The 14,722-nt window shown below is 42.0% G+C and overlaps 1 protein-coding gene across 1 annotated transcript; it reads left to right on the forward strand.

The window, feature by feature from the left end:
• The first annotated feature begins 11,168 nt into the window (after window positions 1-11,168).
• Window positions 11,169-14,345, forward strand: LOC127313264 (uncharacterized). The gene is made up of 2 exons (XM_051343814.2): window positions 11,169-11,721; window positions 12,327-14,345. Exons 1-2 carry the CDS (start codon window positions 11,206-11,208, stop codon window positions 14,139-14,141), a joined length of 2,331 nt encoding a protein of 776 aa, XP_051199774.1. The 5' UTR covers window positions 11,169-11,205; the 3' UTR covers window positions 14,142-14,345.
• Window positions 14,346-14,722: the final 377 nt, after the last annotated feature.

A 14,722-nucleotide genomic window follows, 5' to 3' on the forward strand; every position in this document is an offset into this window, starting at 1 on the left:
ATAATGAGCATGTTGCACAAGCTTGGGAAAGAATGAAATCTTTGGTTAAAAATTGCCCAACCCATGGACTGACTACTTGGATGATCATCCAAACCTTCTATGCAGGACTGAATTTTTCTTCGCGGAACCTATTGGATTCAGCTGCTGGAGTTACCTTTATGTCCATCACTCTTGGCGAAGCAACAAAGCTTCTTGATAATATGATGATTAATTACTCTGAATGGCACACGGAAAGAGCTCCACAAGGTAAGGAGGTAAATTCTGTCGAAGAAACCTCTTCCTTGAGTGATAAGATTGATGCTATTATGTCTATGCTTGTGAATGATAGGAATATTGTTGATCCTAATAATGTTCCGTTAGCTTCATTGGTTGCTCAAGAAGAACATGTTGATGTAAACTACATTAAAAATAATAATTTCAACAACAATGCTTACCGGAACAATTCTAGTAACAACTATAGGCCATATCCTTATAATAATGGTAACGGCTATGGTAATTCTTATGGGAATTCTTACAAAAATAATAGGAACACACCCCCTGGACTTGAAGCCATGCTTAAAGAATTTATTAGTACACAAACTGCTTTTAACAAATCTGTTGAAGAAAATCTTGGTAAAACTGATATACTTGCTTCTAAAGTCGATAGTCTTGCTGCTGATGTTGATCTTTTGAAATCGAATGTTATGCCTAATGAAAATCATAATAATAAGATTGTTACTACATCAAATGCCATCCAAGTTAGAATTAATGAGAATATAAGATTGATGGCCGAATTGCGTGCTAGGTGGGAAAAAGAAGAAAATGAGAAAGAAGATAATATAGCTAAAGTTTGGACTATTACCACCACTAGTAATGCTAATGCTCCACATGTTGCTGCACCTCCTACTATTAATGGTAAAATAATTGGTGTTGGCAATGTTTCCACTTCTAATGCAAAGCATGAAAAACTGCCTGAAACTGCTAAAACTGCTGAAATTGCCTGTGATAAAGCTGCTGAAATTTTTTCCAACATTGGGGACAATGATCCCATTGCTTTAGATCATAATGGTTTATATTTTGATGATTGCCACATCTCTGAAGTTATAAAGTTCTTACAAAAACTTGCTAAGAGTCCTAATGCTAGTGCTATAAATTTGGCTTTCACGAAACATATTACAAATGCTCTCATAAAAGCTAGAGAAGAGAAATTAAATCGCGAAACTTCTATTCCTAGGAAGTTAGAGGATGGTTGGGAGCCCATCATTAAGATGAAGGTCAATGACTTTGATTGTAATGCTTTATGTGATCTTGGTGCAAGTATTTTCGTTATGCCTAGAAAGATCTATAATATGCTTGACTTGCCACCATTAAAAAATTGTTATTTGGATGTTAATCTTGCTGATAATTCTACAAAGAAACCTTTGGGGAGAGTTGATAATGTTCGTATTACCGTTAACATAGAAAGAGAATGAAGTTACCTTTTGATTCTATCATTAGAACAAATTATGATGTTGATGCTTCGTCTCTTGATAACACTTGATATACACTTTCTGCGCCTAGCTGAAAGGCGTTAAAGAAAAGCGCTTATGGGAGACAACCCATGATTTTACTACTGCACTTTTACTTTATATTTGAGTCTTGGAAGTTGTTACTACTGTAGCAACCTCTCCTTATCTTAGTTTTGTGCATTGTTGTGCCAAGTAAAGTCGTTGATAGTAAGGTTCATACTAGATTTGGATTACTGCGTAGAAACAGATTTCTTTGCTGTCACGAATCTGGGTCTAATTCTCTGTAGGTAACTCAGAAAATTATGCCAATTTACGTGAGTGATCCTCAGATATGTACGCAACTTTCATTCAATTTGAGCAAGTCTGGTGCCTCAATAAAATTCGTCTTTACGAACTGTTCTGTTTTGACAGATTCTGCCTTTTATTTCGCATTACCTGTTTTGCTATGCTTGATGGATTTTTCGATTCTATTAACTTTCAGTAGCTTTGTGCAATGTCCAGAAGTGTTAAGAATGATTGTGTCACCTCTGAACATGTAAATTTTAATTGTGCACTAACCCTCTAATGAGTTGTTTTGAGTTTGGTGTGGAGGAAGTTTTCAAGGATCAAGAGAGGAGGATGATACAATATGATCAAGGAGAGTGAAAGCTCTAAGCTTGGGGATGCCCCGGTGGTTCACCCCTGCATATTTCAAGAAGACTCAAGCGTCTAAGCTTGGGGATGCCCAAGGCATCCCCTTCTTCATCGACAACATTATCAGGTTCCTCTAGTGAAACTATATTTTTATTTCATCACATCTTATGCACTTTGCTTGGAGCGTCGGTTTGTTTTTGTTTTTGTTTTGTTTGAATAAAATGGATCCTAGCATTCATTGTGTGGGAGAGAGGCACACTCCGCTGTTGCATATGGACAAATATGTCCTTAGGCTTTACTCATAATATTCATGGCGAAGGTTAAATCTTCTTCGTTAAATTGTTATATGGTTGGAAACGGAAAATGATACATGTAGTAATTGGTTAAATGTCTTGGATAATGTGATACTTGGCAATTGTTGTGCTCATGTTTAAGCTCTTGCATCATATACTTTGCACCTATTAATGAAGAAATACATAGAGCTTGCTAAATTTGGTTTGCATAATTGGTCTCTCTAAGGTCTAGATAATTTCTAGTATAGAGTTTGAACAACAAGGAAGGCGGTGTAGAGTCTTATAATGTTTACAATATGTCTTTTATGTGAGTTTTTCTGCACCGGTTCATCCTTGTGTTTGTTTCAAATAACCTTGCTAGCCTAAACCTTGTATCGAGAGGGAATACTTCTCATGCATCCAAAATACTTGAGCCAACCACTATGCCATTTGTGTCCACCATACCGACCTACTACATGGTATTTCTCCGCCATTCCAAAGTAAATTGCTTGAGTGCTACCTTTAAACAATTCAAAATTTATCACCTCTGATTTGTGTCAATGTTTTATAGCTCATGAGGAAGTATGTGGTGTTTATCTTTCAATCTTGTTGGGCAACTTTCACCAATGGACTAGTGGCTTTATCCGCTTATCCAATAATTTTGCAAAAAGAGCTGGCAATGGGATTCCCAGTCCCACATTAATTAACAAAAAATAGACACTCCTCCATGGTATGTGATTGATTGGACGGCACCCGAAGGATTCGGTTAGCCATGGCTTGAGAAAGCAAAGGTGGGGAGGAGTGTCATCATAATAAAACTAAAATAAAAAGGCACTCCTTCATGGTATGAGATTGTTGGCAGGCACCCGAGGATTCGGTTAGCCATGGTTTGTGAAAGAAAGGTTGGAAGGAGTGCCACTCCAAAAATAAAATAAAATGGGAGCCGCTCTTTGAAGGTTTGTCTGGCAAGGGGGTTAGAGTTCCCACTACCATTCGTTGACAACAACAAACACCTCTCAAAATTTTACTTTTATGCTCTCTATATGTTTTCAAAATCAAAGCTCTAGCACAAATATAGCAATCAATGCTTCCCTCTGCGAAGGGCCTTTCTTTTACTTTTTTATGTTGAGTCAGTTCACCTATCTCTCTCCACCTCAAGAAGCAAATACTTGTGTGAACTGTGCATTGATTCCTACATACTTGCATATTGCACTTGTTATATTACTTTACATTGACAACTATCCATGAGATATACAAGTTACAAGTTGAAAGCAACCGCTGAAACTTAATCTTCCTTTGTGTTGCTTCAATACCTTTACTTTGAATTATTGCTTTATGAGTTAACTCTTATGCAAGACTTATTGATGCTTGTCTTGAAGTACTATTCATGAAAAGCCTTTGCTATATGATTCATTTGTTTACTCATGTCATTTACCATTGTTTTGATCGCTGCATTCATTACATATGCTTACAATAGTATGATCAAGGTTATGATGCCATGTCACTCCAGAAATTATCTTTGTTATCGTTTACCTGCTCGGGACGAGCAGAAACTAAGCTTGGGGATGCTGATACGTCTCCGACGTATCGATAATTTCTTATGTTCCATGCCACATTATTGATGATATCTACATGTTTTATGCATACTTTATGTCATATTTATGCATTTTCCGGCACTAACCTATTAACGAGATGCCGAAGAGCCAGTTGCTGTTTTTTGCTGTTTTTGGTTTCAGAAATCCTAATAAGGAAATATTCTTGGAATTGGACGAAATCAACACCCAGGGGCCTATTTTTCCACGAAGCTTCCAGAAGACCGAAGGGAAGACGAAGTGGGGCCACGGGGCGCCACCACACTAGGGTGGCGCGGCCCAAGGGGGGCCCGCGTGGCCCTAGCGTGTGGGGCCCCCGTGACGCCTCCTGACCTGCCCTTCCGCCTACATATAGTCTTCGTCGCGAAACCCCCAGTACCGAGAGCCACCATACGGAAAACCTTCCAGAGACGCCGCCGCCGCCAATCCCATCTCGGGGGATTCAGGAGATCGCCTCCGGCACCCTGCCGGAGAGGGGAATCATCTCCCGGAGGACTCTTCACCGCCATGGTCACCTCCGGAGTGATGAGTGAGTAGTTCACCCCTGGACTATGGGTCCATAGCAGTAGCTAGATGGTCGTCTTCTCCTCATTATGCTTCATTGTCGGATCTTGTGAGCTGCCTAACATGATCAAGATCATCTATCTGTAATGCTATATGTTGTGTTTTTTGGGATCCGATGGATAGAGAATACTATGCTATGTTGATTATCAATCTATTACCTATGTGTTGTTTATGATCTTGCATGCTCTCCGTTATTAGTAGAGGCTCTGGCCAAGTTTTTACTCTTAACTCCAAGAGGGAGTATTTATGCTCGATAGTGGGTTCATGCCTCCATTAAATCTGGGACAGTGACAGAAAGTTCTAAGGTTGTGGATGTGCTGTTGCCACTAGGGATAAAACATCGATGCTATGTCCGAGGATGTAGTTATTGATTACATTACGCACCATACTTAATGCAACTGTCTGTTGTTTGCAACTTAATACTGGAAGGGGTTCGGATGATAACCTCAAGGTGGACTTTTTAGGCATAGATGCATGCTGGATAGCGGTCTATGTACTTTGTCGTAATGCCCAATTAAATCTCACAATATTCATCATATCATGTATGTGCATTGTCATGCCCTCTCTATTTGTCAATTGCCCAACTGTAATTTGTTCACCCAACATGCTATTTATTTTATGGGAGAGACACCTCTAGTGAACTGTGAACCCCGGTCCATTCTTTTACATCGAATACAATCTACTGCAATACTTGTTCTACTGTTTTCTGCAAACAATCATCATCCACACTATACATCTAATCCTTTGTTACAGCAAGCCGGTGAGATTGACAACCTCATTGTTTCGTTGGGGCAAAGTACTTTGGTTGTGTTGTGCAGGTTCCACGTTGGCGCCGGAATCCCTGGTGTTGCGCCGCACTACATCTCGCCGCCATCAACCTTCAACGTGCTTCTTGACTCCTACTGGTTCGATAAACCTTGGTTTCTAACTGAGGGAAACTTACTGCTGTACGCATCACACCTTCCACTTGGGGTTCCCAACGGTCGCGTGCTGTACGCGATTCAGTCTCCAACCCTAATTCATCATAGATCATCTGCAACAAAAATGACAAGGCAGGAACTTTGCAAATTTCAAACAATTATTAAAAATCAACCATAAGTGATTTTGAGTTGATTCCAACTCTCGTAAATCACATTTAATATTGTCTAATTGATTATGTAAAAATATGACATGGGTGCTTCATATGATCATGAGCTAGATTCAAATAATGGCTATGTAGTCATTTCTAGCTCATTTAAATCATTTCAGTTTTTGAATTTCAAATCTATGAGATGTAACATCTCATTTAAATCATCTTGCCAAGTAATGTGAAGTAAAGTGATGACCTTAGTTGCATGGTCTCATCATTGCTTACTTGAGGATATTAAATCAAAGTAGGATTTAAATTGCATGAGGTATAGTACCTCATTTAAATCATTTTTCTAAAATGATAAGTGTGAAGTGTTGACCTTGGTCAACATGTGTTCAGACCTTATTATTTGAGGAGATTAAATCTTAACAAGATTCAATGAGAGGAAATTATTTCTCCAAAGAACTAAATGGAAACCCTAATAAATACTTTCAATGAGAGGAAATTATTTTCCTTAACAAGAACACAAAGTCAACCAACATGTTAATAATGTTGTGATGCCAGAATAGCTTGTGTGACCCACTTGTGGGTTAAGTCTAGCACTTAAGCTTTGTGTGGTGGTTGTATGCCTCGTATCCGTTTGTAGACGCTAGTACCGAGGACTACCAGGAGGAGGAGGTATACTACCAGGAAGAAGAAGAAAGCTTTGATCGCTGTACCAATCAAGGCAAGCTATACTCTTGCAAGTTACCCAAGTGCAAGCTCTACTTGAGCAAGGCACCACTACCATACTATTTTGTGTTTTACTTTCCAAGTTTCAGTTTTTATCTTACAAGGCTTTTACTTTGATTATCAAGGTTTAATTTCATAGTTAACTTGAGTCTAGCGATGGAGTAGTACAAGAACATCAAAGTTAGCCTAGAGAGCTACAAGCTAGTTAGCACCCCTCATGACTAGTTGCTAGTGCTAAAACTAAAATTAACTACTCTAGATGGGAACTTGTGAAATTCTTGACTTTGAAAACCTTGGAATGATGAGTCATTCTATTGAAATATTTTTACGGTGAAGGTGACTTGAATGACGTGGTGATTTTGATAAAAACTGATGATTGGGTTCGGATGCGATACCATTCCAATTTTTGAGTACCCCCACAATACCTGATTATGGGTAAGGCTTTAGCTGGAAATTTATGTGTCTTAGTATGGGTTCCCTCTGAACAAGCATCATAGGGGTTATGCCGAGGCTGCCTCCGTTGAAAGTGAAATGACGTGAAATGAGGTGAATGTCGTACCCAAGTCCTGTGCAGTTCCCAGGTTGGCGGTTTGCTATCACTGGGAGGCCAAGCTCATGGGGAGAGGTGCCTATACTAGGGTGTGTAAGTGAAAGGTTAATGGTTGATGATCCGCATACTGAGTTATGATTATTCAGGATTATCCCTGAAGGATGTAATCAAATGTTGTGGCACAAGTGTGCAACCTCTGCAGAGTGTAAACCTATTCGAATAGCCGCGTCCACGGTCATGGACAGTTGGAAAGGCCACACTGTTCCGTCATCAGAACTTTTCCAAAAAGGTGACATATAACTGGTGACTTGTGAATTGAACTTGAAAGGTGACTATGACTTTTGAATCACAACAGAGTTGTGGGAATGACACTAATGTTCCCACTTGAGTTAAGGTAGGCAAATGAAGAGTCTTTGATTACTAAATGCTTATGAAATTAAACAGGCTTTATGCAAATGAACCTAGAGCTTAGAACCCTCTCACTAAAACTGTTAGTACTTACTTTAGTATTAGTTTGCGAGTACTTTAAAGTACTCATGGCTTTGTCCCTGGCTATTCAAATGGCCAGACTGTGAAGAGGAGCACTACTACCAGGAAGACGGACAACAGGACGTCTACGATAACTAGGACTACTCATGACGTCAAAAGTTGCCTGTGGAGCAGATGGACCGCCACTACGTTTCTTCCGCTGTGTGTGTTTTGTAATTGATCATTAGATCAACTATTATTGTAAGACTGGATCATGTGATCCTTGTTGTAAGACAATTATGAGTTGTAATGAATGATGTTCTGTGATATCAATCTATTATGTCTTGCAAAAACAATATTCCTGGGATTACGATGTATGGCATAATAGGCATCTGGACTTAAAAATTCGGGTGTTGACAAGTTGGTATCAGAGCCATTGTTTGACCTTAGGAGACCCTAGTTAGAATGGACGTCTGAAAAACTTAGTTTCAAAACAAATGAAGTGAATATTTATGAAAACTTATTCTCACTCTTACCCTTGAGATCTTTTCAAAAATAGAAATCCATGCTCTACTTTTCTTTGTAATTCTATATAAAATTGTGATACACTTGCGCTTCTCTAACTTACTCATCCTAATTGCTCACAGATGGAGTACAACTGTGAATCCTATTAGCTTGGTCGCGGAGGAAACCTAATGTTCGAGAAGGATTTGAAGCAACTAGTTGAATATCTAGGACGCCCGTATCCCGAGTTCTTTGGAGTGTCCCTCAATAATCAGTCGGGAAGACAACCTCGGTGGGAAGTTACTGCAGATCTGAGAGGAAAGCTTGGAGCCCCAATTTGGGAAACTATATGGTTTTCTGTAAGGGGAAACACTTGAAAGGAAGGAATAGCCAAAGCCATGCAAGAAGAAATTGCCTGTCTGTGTGGACAGAATATGAACAAGCTTAAGAGCACTCGCTTTATTTACTACCCAAGGCATGATCCCATGGGAATACCAATAACCATGCCACTGCACCCGAAGATGAACCACTATGTCGCATAACTGGACTTCATGTTGTACAAGACCCGCAAGGAGTTGGACAACGCCCGCGCATTTCGCCAAGCACATTACCCCTGAAAACGAAGAAGCCACTATTCCGGATGAAGAGTAGTATCACTAGAGCACTCTCGTAGGTGTGAGTTTGTATCAGAATCCCTTGTATCGTAGAACGAAAGAATGGTTCTTAAAACCAACGGTGTGTTAGTTTTGTAATGTGTGTTGTTTGGAATGAATGAAAAAGTGTTGTTGGTTTTTACCCCCTCAACACTACTCAAATTTTGAAACTTTTTAAACTTTGAACCAAACAAACCATAGAAATTTCCCTCTTATCTTATCATGTACCTCAATGTTCAGATGGCCCCTCCAACCCGCAACACCAACCAGGATGCAATGCTGCAGATGATGATGGCAGATCGAGAAGTAGAAAGAGCTGAAAGACAAGCCAACCTTGCTGCACTGCAACAACTAGCTCAGAACAACCAAGGCCATGGAAACCATGATCATCCTGGATCCAAACTGAAGAATTTCCAGAACACAAATCCACCCATGTTTAGCAAGACAGAAGAGCCCCTAGACGCTAATGATTGGCTCCAAACCATGGAGAACAACTTAGAAGTTGCGGGAGTAGAAGCCGCAGAGAAAGTACTGTTCGCCACTCATTACCTATCAGGACCTGCTAGAGCTTGGTGGACAAGCACCCGCACAATGAATGCGGGGCAGATGATGACTTGGGAAGACTTCAAACTCAAGTTCAGCAAATACCATGTACCCCAGGGACTGATCAAGAAGATGAGAGACGAGTTCCGCGAACTCAAACAAGGAAGGATGTCCGTGGTAGAATACCGCGATAGATTCCTCACTCTGTCAAGGTACGCCCCGGATGAGACCGACACCAACAAGAAGAGGAAGGAGAGATTCCTAAATGAACTGCATGATGAGATGCAAACTGTGCTTGTGAACATCCCGTTTACTGACCTCGAAGCCCTTGTGGACCCTGCCATCCAGATGGAAGGGAAGCTCCACCAAGCCAACGAGAACCGCAAGCACAGAATGATGCACCAGAATGGACCCAACAATGCACAGAAGTACCGCAACAACTCATCTGAAGGATTTGCCCCAAGACACAACAAGCCACCTGCTCAGACGTACCGCTCAAACTACACCAACAATAATGGAGGACCCCATGTGCCCAAACCCATCAAATAATTTTGACACTGCGGCATCATTGACGAAAACACTTGCAAATCTACCTCTTGGCCACGCTGTGCTGATGGGATGCAGGCGGCGAGGCGAAGCTCGCCTGTTCACCTAGTATAGTCTACATGTGTCTGGATGAGCAACCTATTTGTTGGGTTAAAGCTTCATGTTATCTCTTTTTGATCATGTAATGCCTCATTCACTTATGATATTTTGGCGCAATGTACGTTGTGATATTTGTCTCAACTAGATATGTTTTCTTAGTTTTACTTCTCAAAACTTGTGTTAACATTTTCTTGCCCGTCGTAGGTAGGCAAGCGCGCGGTAAGCCGCGCCTTCCGACCTAGTATGCGCACATTATCATAAACTATGCCGGGATTCTATCCATAACATTGGATGTTCGGCGTGAAAGCCATGAAACATCGGACATGGTAGCTCATTTTTAAGAAAGTTTTTTTAAAATATTTGTAATATTCCAAGTTTGATATTTTTCTAAGATAGATCTTATTTTTCTAAAAAATTTGATATATTATTTGTATTTTTCTGGATTATAATGATTTAGTTATGATTTTTTGAAGATTAATGTGGTAAAATGGAAAATAGCTATGCCGACAGCTTTGCTGTCGGCACGGGCCTGAAATTGCCATCGGTAGGCCTGATGCTGTTACCTGTCACGACGGAAAGACTGTGCCGACGGTCGAAACTATGCCGACGGTTGCCATCGGCACAGACCTTACTGTGCTGACGGTTGCCGTCGGCACAAACCTTACTGTGTCAACGGTTTTCCTGTGCCGACGGCTTACCTGCTGGCCTGGTCGGAACGGGTCCTGTGCCGACGGCCTCGATATTTTGCCGTCGGCACAGAATCTGGCTGTCAGCAACGCGGCGCGTTCCCGTAGTGAAAGAAGTCTAATATCTTCCTATTGTATTGCGGACACTCTGGTGAGCTTTGTCTTTTCTTATGAAAATGGCCATGAACTGTTACCTCCTGTGTTAATATGTGCGTGCGGTTTCTTTTGATGAGTTTGCTTACGAAATTAGGCAAGTATGATATTCCCCATACATATTTATGGGCATTACGTACAGCCACTAAAGCTAGATTTCCTTGATTTAAATGAAGCTTTGTTCCATATGCATGCTTAGTAAGACAGGCATGTATCAAATTCCACCAAAAGCAAGCAATTTATAAGCGTTCATGATTCTTTCCGTACGTGAGCTTAATTTGACACTAGTTGCTTTGGTTGGGAGTTTGGGTAGCATGACATCGCAACGCTCTTGCGACCGCTGCATGCTGCTTGCAAGAGCCAAGAGATCGGAACCTGATCTCCAGGCTCTTTACCTTTGTTTCTTCATCTTCTTTTTGCGAGGATCTGCTGATTTGGTGGGGCAAAAAGGCAACAGAATGACATCAACACGTTGGAGATCCTCAATGGCACATGTTCCTCTCCAAGCAAGGAATGTTGAGCTAGCTTGTTGCTGAATTTTGTTTGGTTTACTTCGGCATCCCTATGTATATAGTTGTGCCTCGCGAGTGCTGCAATAGCAACAAAGTTGGCTCCCATACATACAACGTACACATACATACTACACCAGAATTAATGGGGGACTTGTTGTCCTCTGGTATGAATTGGATTGCCCCCCTGTATGCGATCAGGCATTCCAGCCATGCGTCGCAAGATGGCAGCGCGGGCACCGATGACGACGCAAACTACGACGCCGAGTTTAAGGGGGCGATAGTGTTCACGGTGGTGCTCATGTCCATCCTCGGCGGCACGCTCAGCGTGGTCGGCCTCGAGCGCCTGATACGCGGCCGCTTCACCCTCTTCTCCATCGTGCGCACCCTGCTGCGCTCCACCTTCATCCTCTTCCTTCCCCTCCTGTCCTACATGTTCTCACACTCGGAGGGGAACAAGGGGGAGCTCCTCTTTTTGCTCCTGTGGATGCTCCTCATCGAGCTCATCCGCAAGAAGGTGCAGGCAATGGTGCAGTCGGCCGGTGGCTCCTTCTCGAGGGCCTCTGGCAGGTTCCGGCTGATGGACCACTCCGACGAGGCTACTCGCTTGGTGTGGATCGGCTACCTCATGTACTTAAACGTTCCACGGGACTCACTTTCGGTACTATTCCATTTGTTTATGACTACTTTATCTAAAATGACATGGATTTTTCTTAGCAGGGGTATACCGACACCCTCACTTCATTAGACATTTTTGGTGTACCAAATATTTGAAAAACAAATATCTGGATGTCGTAGTACAAAAGTTTTATACTGATCTGTGAAATTTGAGACTAATAAGTTGTGCTATTTGAGTAAATAAAAACATGAATTATATGAATTATATATTAAAATATATTGCCACAACTTGTTATTTTTGTGTTGGCGACATACTATATACGTGTCTCTCTGAATATTCATGTGTGACATAGTATAACTTTATTTTACGCTCATCCTTTTTTGTAAATTTTCATGTTGTGATTTAGTATCAAAAGTTTGTAGGGTGTAGTCGTGTAGATGTCGTGGTTCTCACTCACAAATTTTCATGTATAATAGGTATCGTAAATTTTCATTTGTTGTTGTGTTCTTTCATCCAAGCATAAGGTTTCTAACAGCAAAAAAAATTGATTTTAAGTTAGACATAATTTTTGGCCAAAAAAATATTTTCATCTTTCCTGAACTAGCCGATATTTCATGGAAATTTCACGAAAGTTTATTTCCTACCAGGGGGATGTGATGCCGGCATTCTTCTACATACTGTGGTCACTGGCCCTCGCGAAGCTGGGGCAGAGGGTGCTCAACAAATGGATGGCACAAGACTCACTAGCAGCAGCCGGAAATACTCACCTCATTGCAGGTTACATGCAGCACATCGTAGAGAAGCACGGTATGTCACCAGCCGGCGACATTGCCAAGTGCGAGTACGTGGTGATGGGGGAGGAGAAGCTCATGCTCCATAAGAAGGATAGTCGAAAGAAGGATGGGCCAAGGAGTATTTCGGTGCCCAAGGTACGCCTGACCACCCTACATTGTGGGTATGGTGTCGGGAGGTTCCCTCATGGCCAAGATGAGCAGAAGCACGTCCATCTCCTCATAGACCTCAGTAAGGTCAAGGACTTGGTAACAGTGGAGAGAATATGGGAGAAAATACCACGTTTGAACATTTGCTGCTTCAGCACCAACAGGTGGCGCTTCATGTGCTTCTCCTTCTCTTTATTCAAGCTGATGCGGCGCCGGTTCGAGCACTATCCCATGGTGGAGGTTGGGTCGGACATGGCACGAAGGTTAATGCTCCATGGCCTGCTTTCCCTCGAATGCGAGAGCAACGCAGAAGATAATGCCCATGCAGTGTTTCAAGTGCTTCAGATAGAGCTCGACTTCCTCGACAACTACTACGAGGCGGGCGTCCCAGTAGTGATGTCTGCCCCTTGGCTTTTCATATTCAACTTCATCTTCTCTATCCTCTTCGTTTTGACATACGTCTTTGCTATTTTGATCATCGTGAGAAGTTACAAGATTGACAAAACCCTACTGCTTTACTTCGTCGTCGCAGTGCTGCTAGTGATGACCATTCTTGCCATCGAAATCACAGAGTTCCTCACCATATACCTGCTCTCCAACTGGTTCCTAGTGCATCTACTATGCTTGTACGTAGCCCCGGGGAACTGCCTTTGGAGCTGGTTGGGCAAGCCAATCGTTGGTTGCTTCATTGCAACACGCTTCTTGGTGGTATCTGGACTTGAGATCATCTTTAGACTTTTCTGCAGACCTATTAATCCCAACAAGATGAAGATCAAGCAGGTGTCCATACGCCAAGTTTGTGAGCCAGTCCACAAGATGTTAGCATGGACTTCTCAGGTCACACTGCCAACTAAAGCCAAGGTAGACATCGTTCAGTCCCTCAAGGCTATCGACCCTCTAGGCACATGCCATGTTTTCCTGCCACAGATGTATGGCCTTGAAGGCGATGGAAAAACAGCCACAGAGATCCTCTTGCAGTGTCACCTAGCCACGGAGCTCCTGGACATGAATGGCAGGCGAGCAAAGGATGACAAGCAACTGAAAGACAACGACAACCATCAGGTGGTGGCGGTGACACTCTCGAGGTACTGCATGTACCTTGTGGCACGCACGCCAGAGCTTTTGCCAGACGATGAGATCTGGGTATCGGACTGCTACGACGACATGAAGAGTTGCCTGAAGAAAGCCTCAAGCTGGTGCTTCTGCAGCTCGGCCTGGCAGGGGTTGCTTGACAAGGACGAGCAGGCAGCGGAGTGTCTCGAAGACCCTACGGCGCGCGATGGCTTGAAGCTCTTCCAGCGGCATCGGGAGCGCACCGACAAGGACAAGGTGTGGGAGGAATTGGCCCAATTCTGGGTCAATCTTCTCATCTACATGTCCCCATCCAACGATGTGGAGGGCCATGCCAAGGCGCTTTCATCCTCGGGTGGCGACCTCATCACTTGCCTCTGGGCATTTTGCACTCATGCAGGTATTAGTCGACCTCGACGCCCTAGCACGAATGCCGATCAGCAGGTGTGATTAATAACTACAGATTGGTTTGTGCTATCTGCTACTGTTTGGTTGTGATCCATAACTACTGCTTGGTTGAGCTATATATTCAAGCTAAGTGCTCCAACTTATATGGTGTATGTATGTATATGTGTATGTGATTTTCTTGATTTGTGTCAATGGGCGGTCCATAACAAATGTATTATGTATAACTGTACCTTTTCTGTAACTGCAATACGAACTCTCGAAATGAATATATGAGAGTTCACCAGTATGTATTTCATACTCCATTTTTTTTTATTATAAGCTATATTGAAAATCGCATATTTTACATCTACCTATTAAATTTAATTTAGCTGATGTGGATCAACATGGTAACTCTACTAGATGTATGTATATTGCTTTTAATATATAGGGAAATTTGCTAGGAGACACCGTTATTTTTTGGTCTTTGTCAAAATACACCACTAAAACGTGCATTTGCATTTGCATAGGCCACTACCATTATAATTTTGCAGTATATTTGCTAGAACACACTCCGTGCCGGAAACAGAAAGCTTTATTTATTTTATCATGAAATTACTAGATTGCTCATAATTAAACCGGGTTTC

This window comes from Lolium perenne, unplaced genomic scaffold (assembly GCF_019359855.2).
Source record: "Lolium perenne isolate Kyuss_39 unplaced genomic scaffold, Kyuss_2.0 unplaced104, whole genome shotgun sequence".
Lineage (NCBI taxonomy): Eukaryota > Viridiplantae > Streptophyta > Magnoliopsida > Poales > Poaceae > Lolium > Lolium perenne.

Bases quoted from the DNA above. Each gene is read 5' to 3' on its own strand.
- LOC127313264 (XM_051343814.2), top strand. From the start codon at position 11,206: ATGGGGGACTTGTTGTCCTCTGGTATGAATTGGATTGCCCCCCTGTAT. The intron at 11,722-12,326 runs GTACTATTCCAT...ATTTCCTACCAG, and splicing joins TTCCACGGGACTCACTTTCG to GGGGATGTGATGCCGGCATT.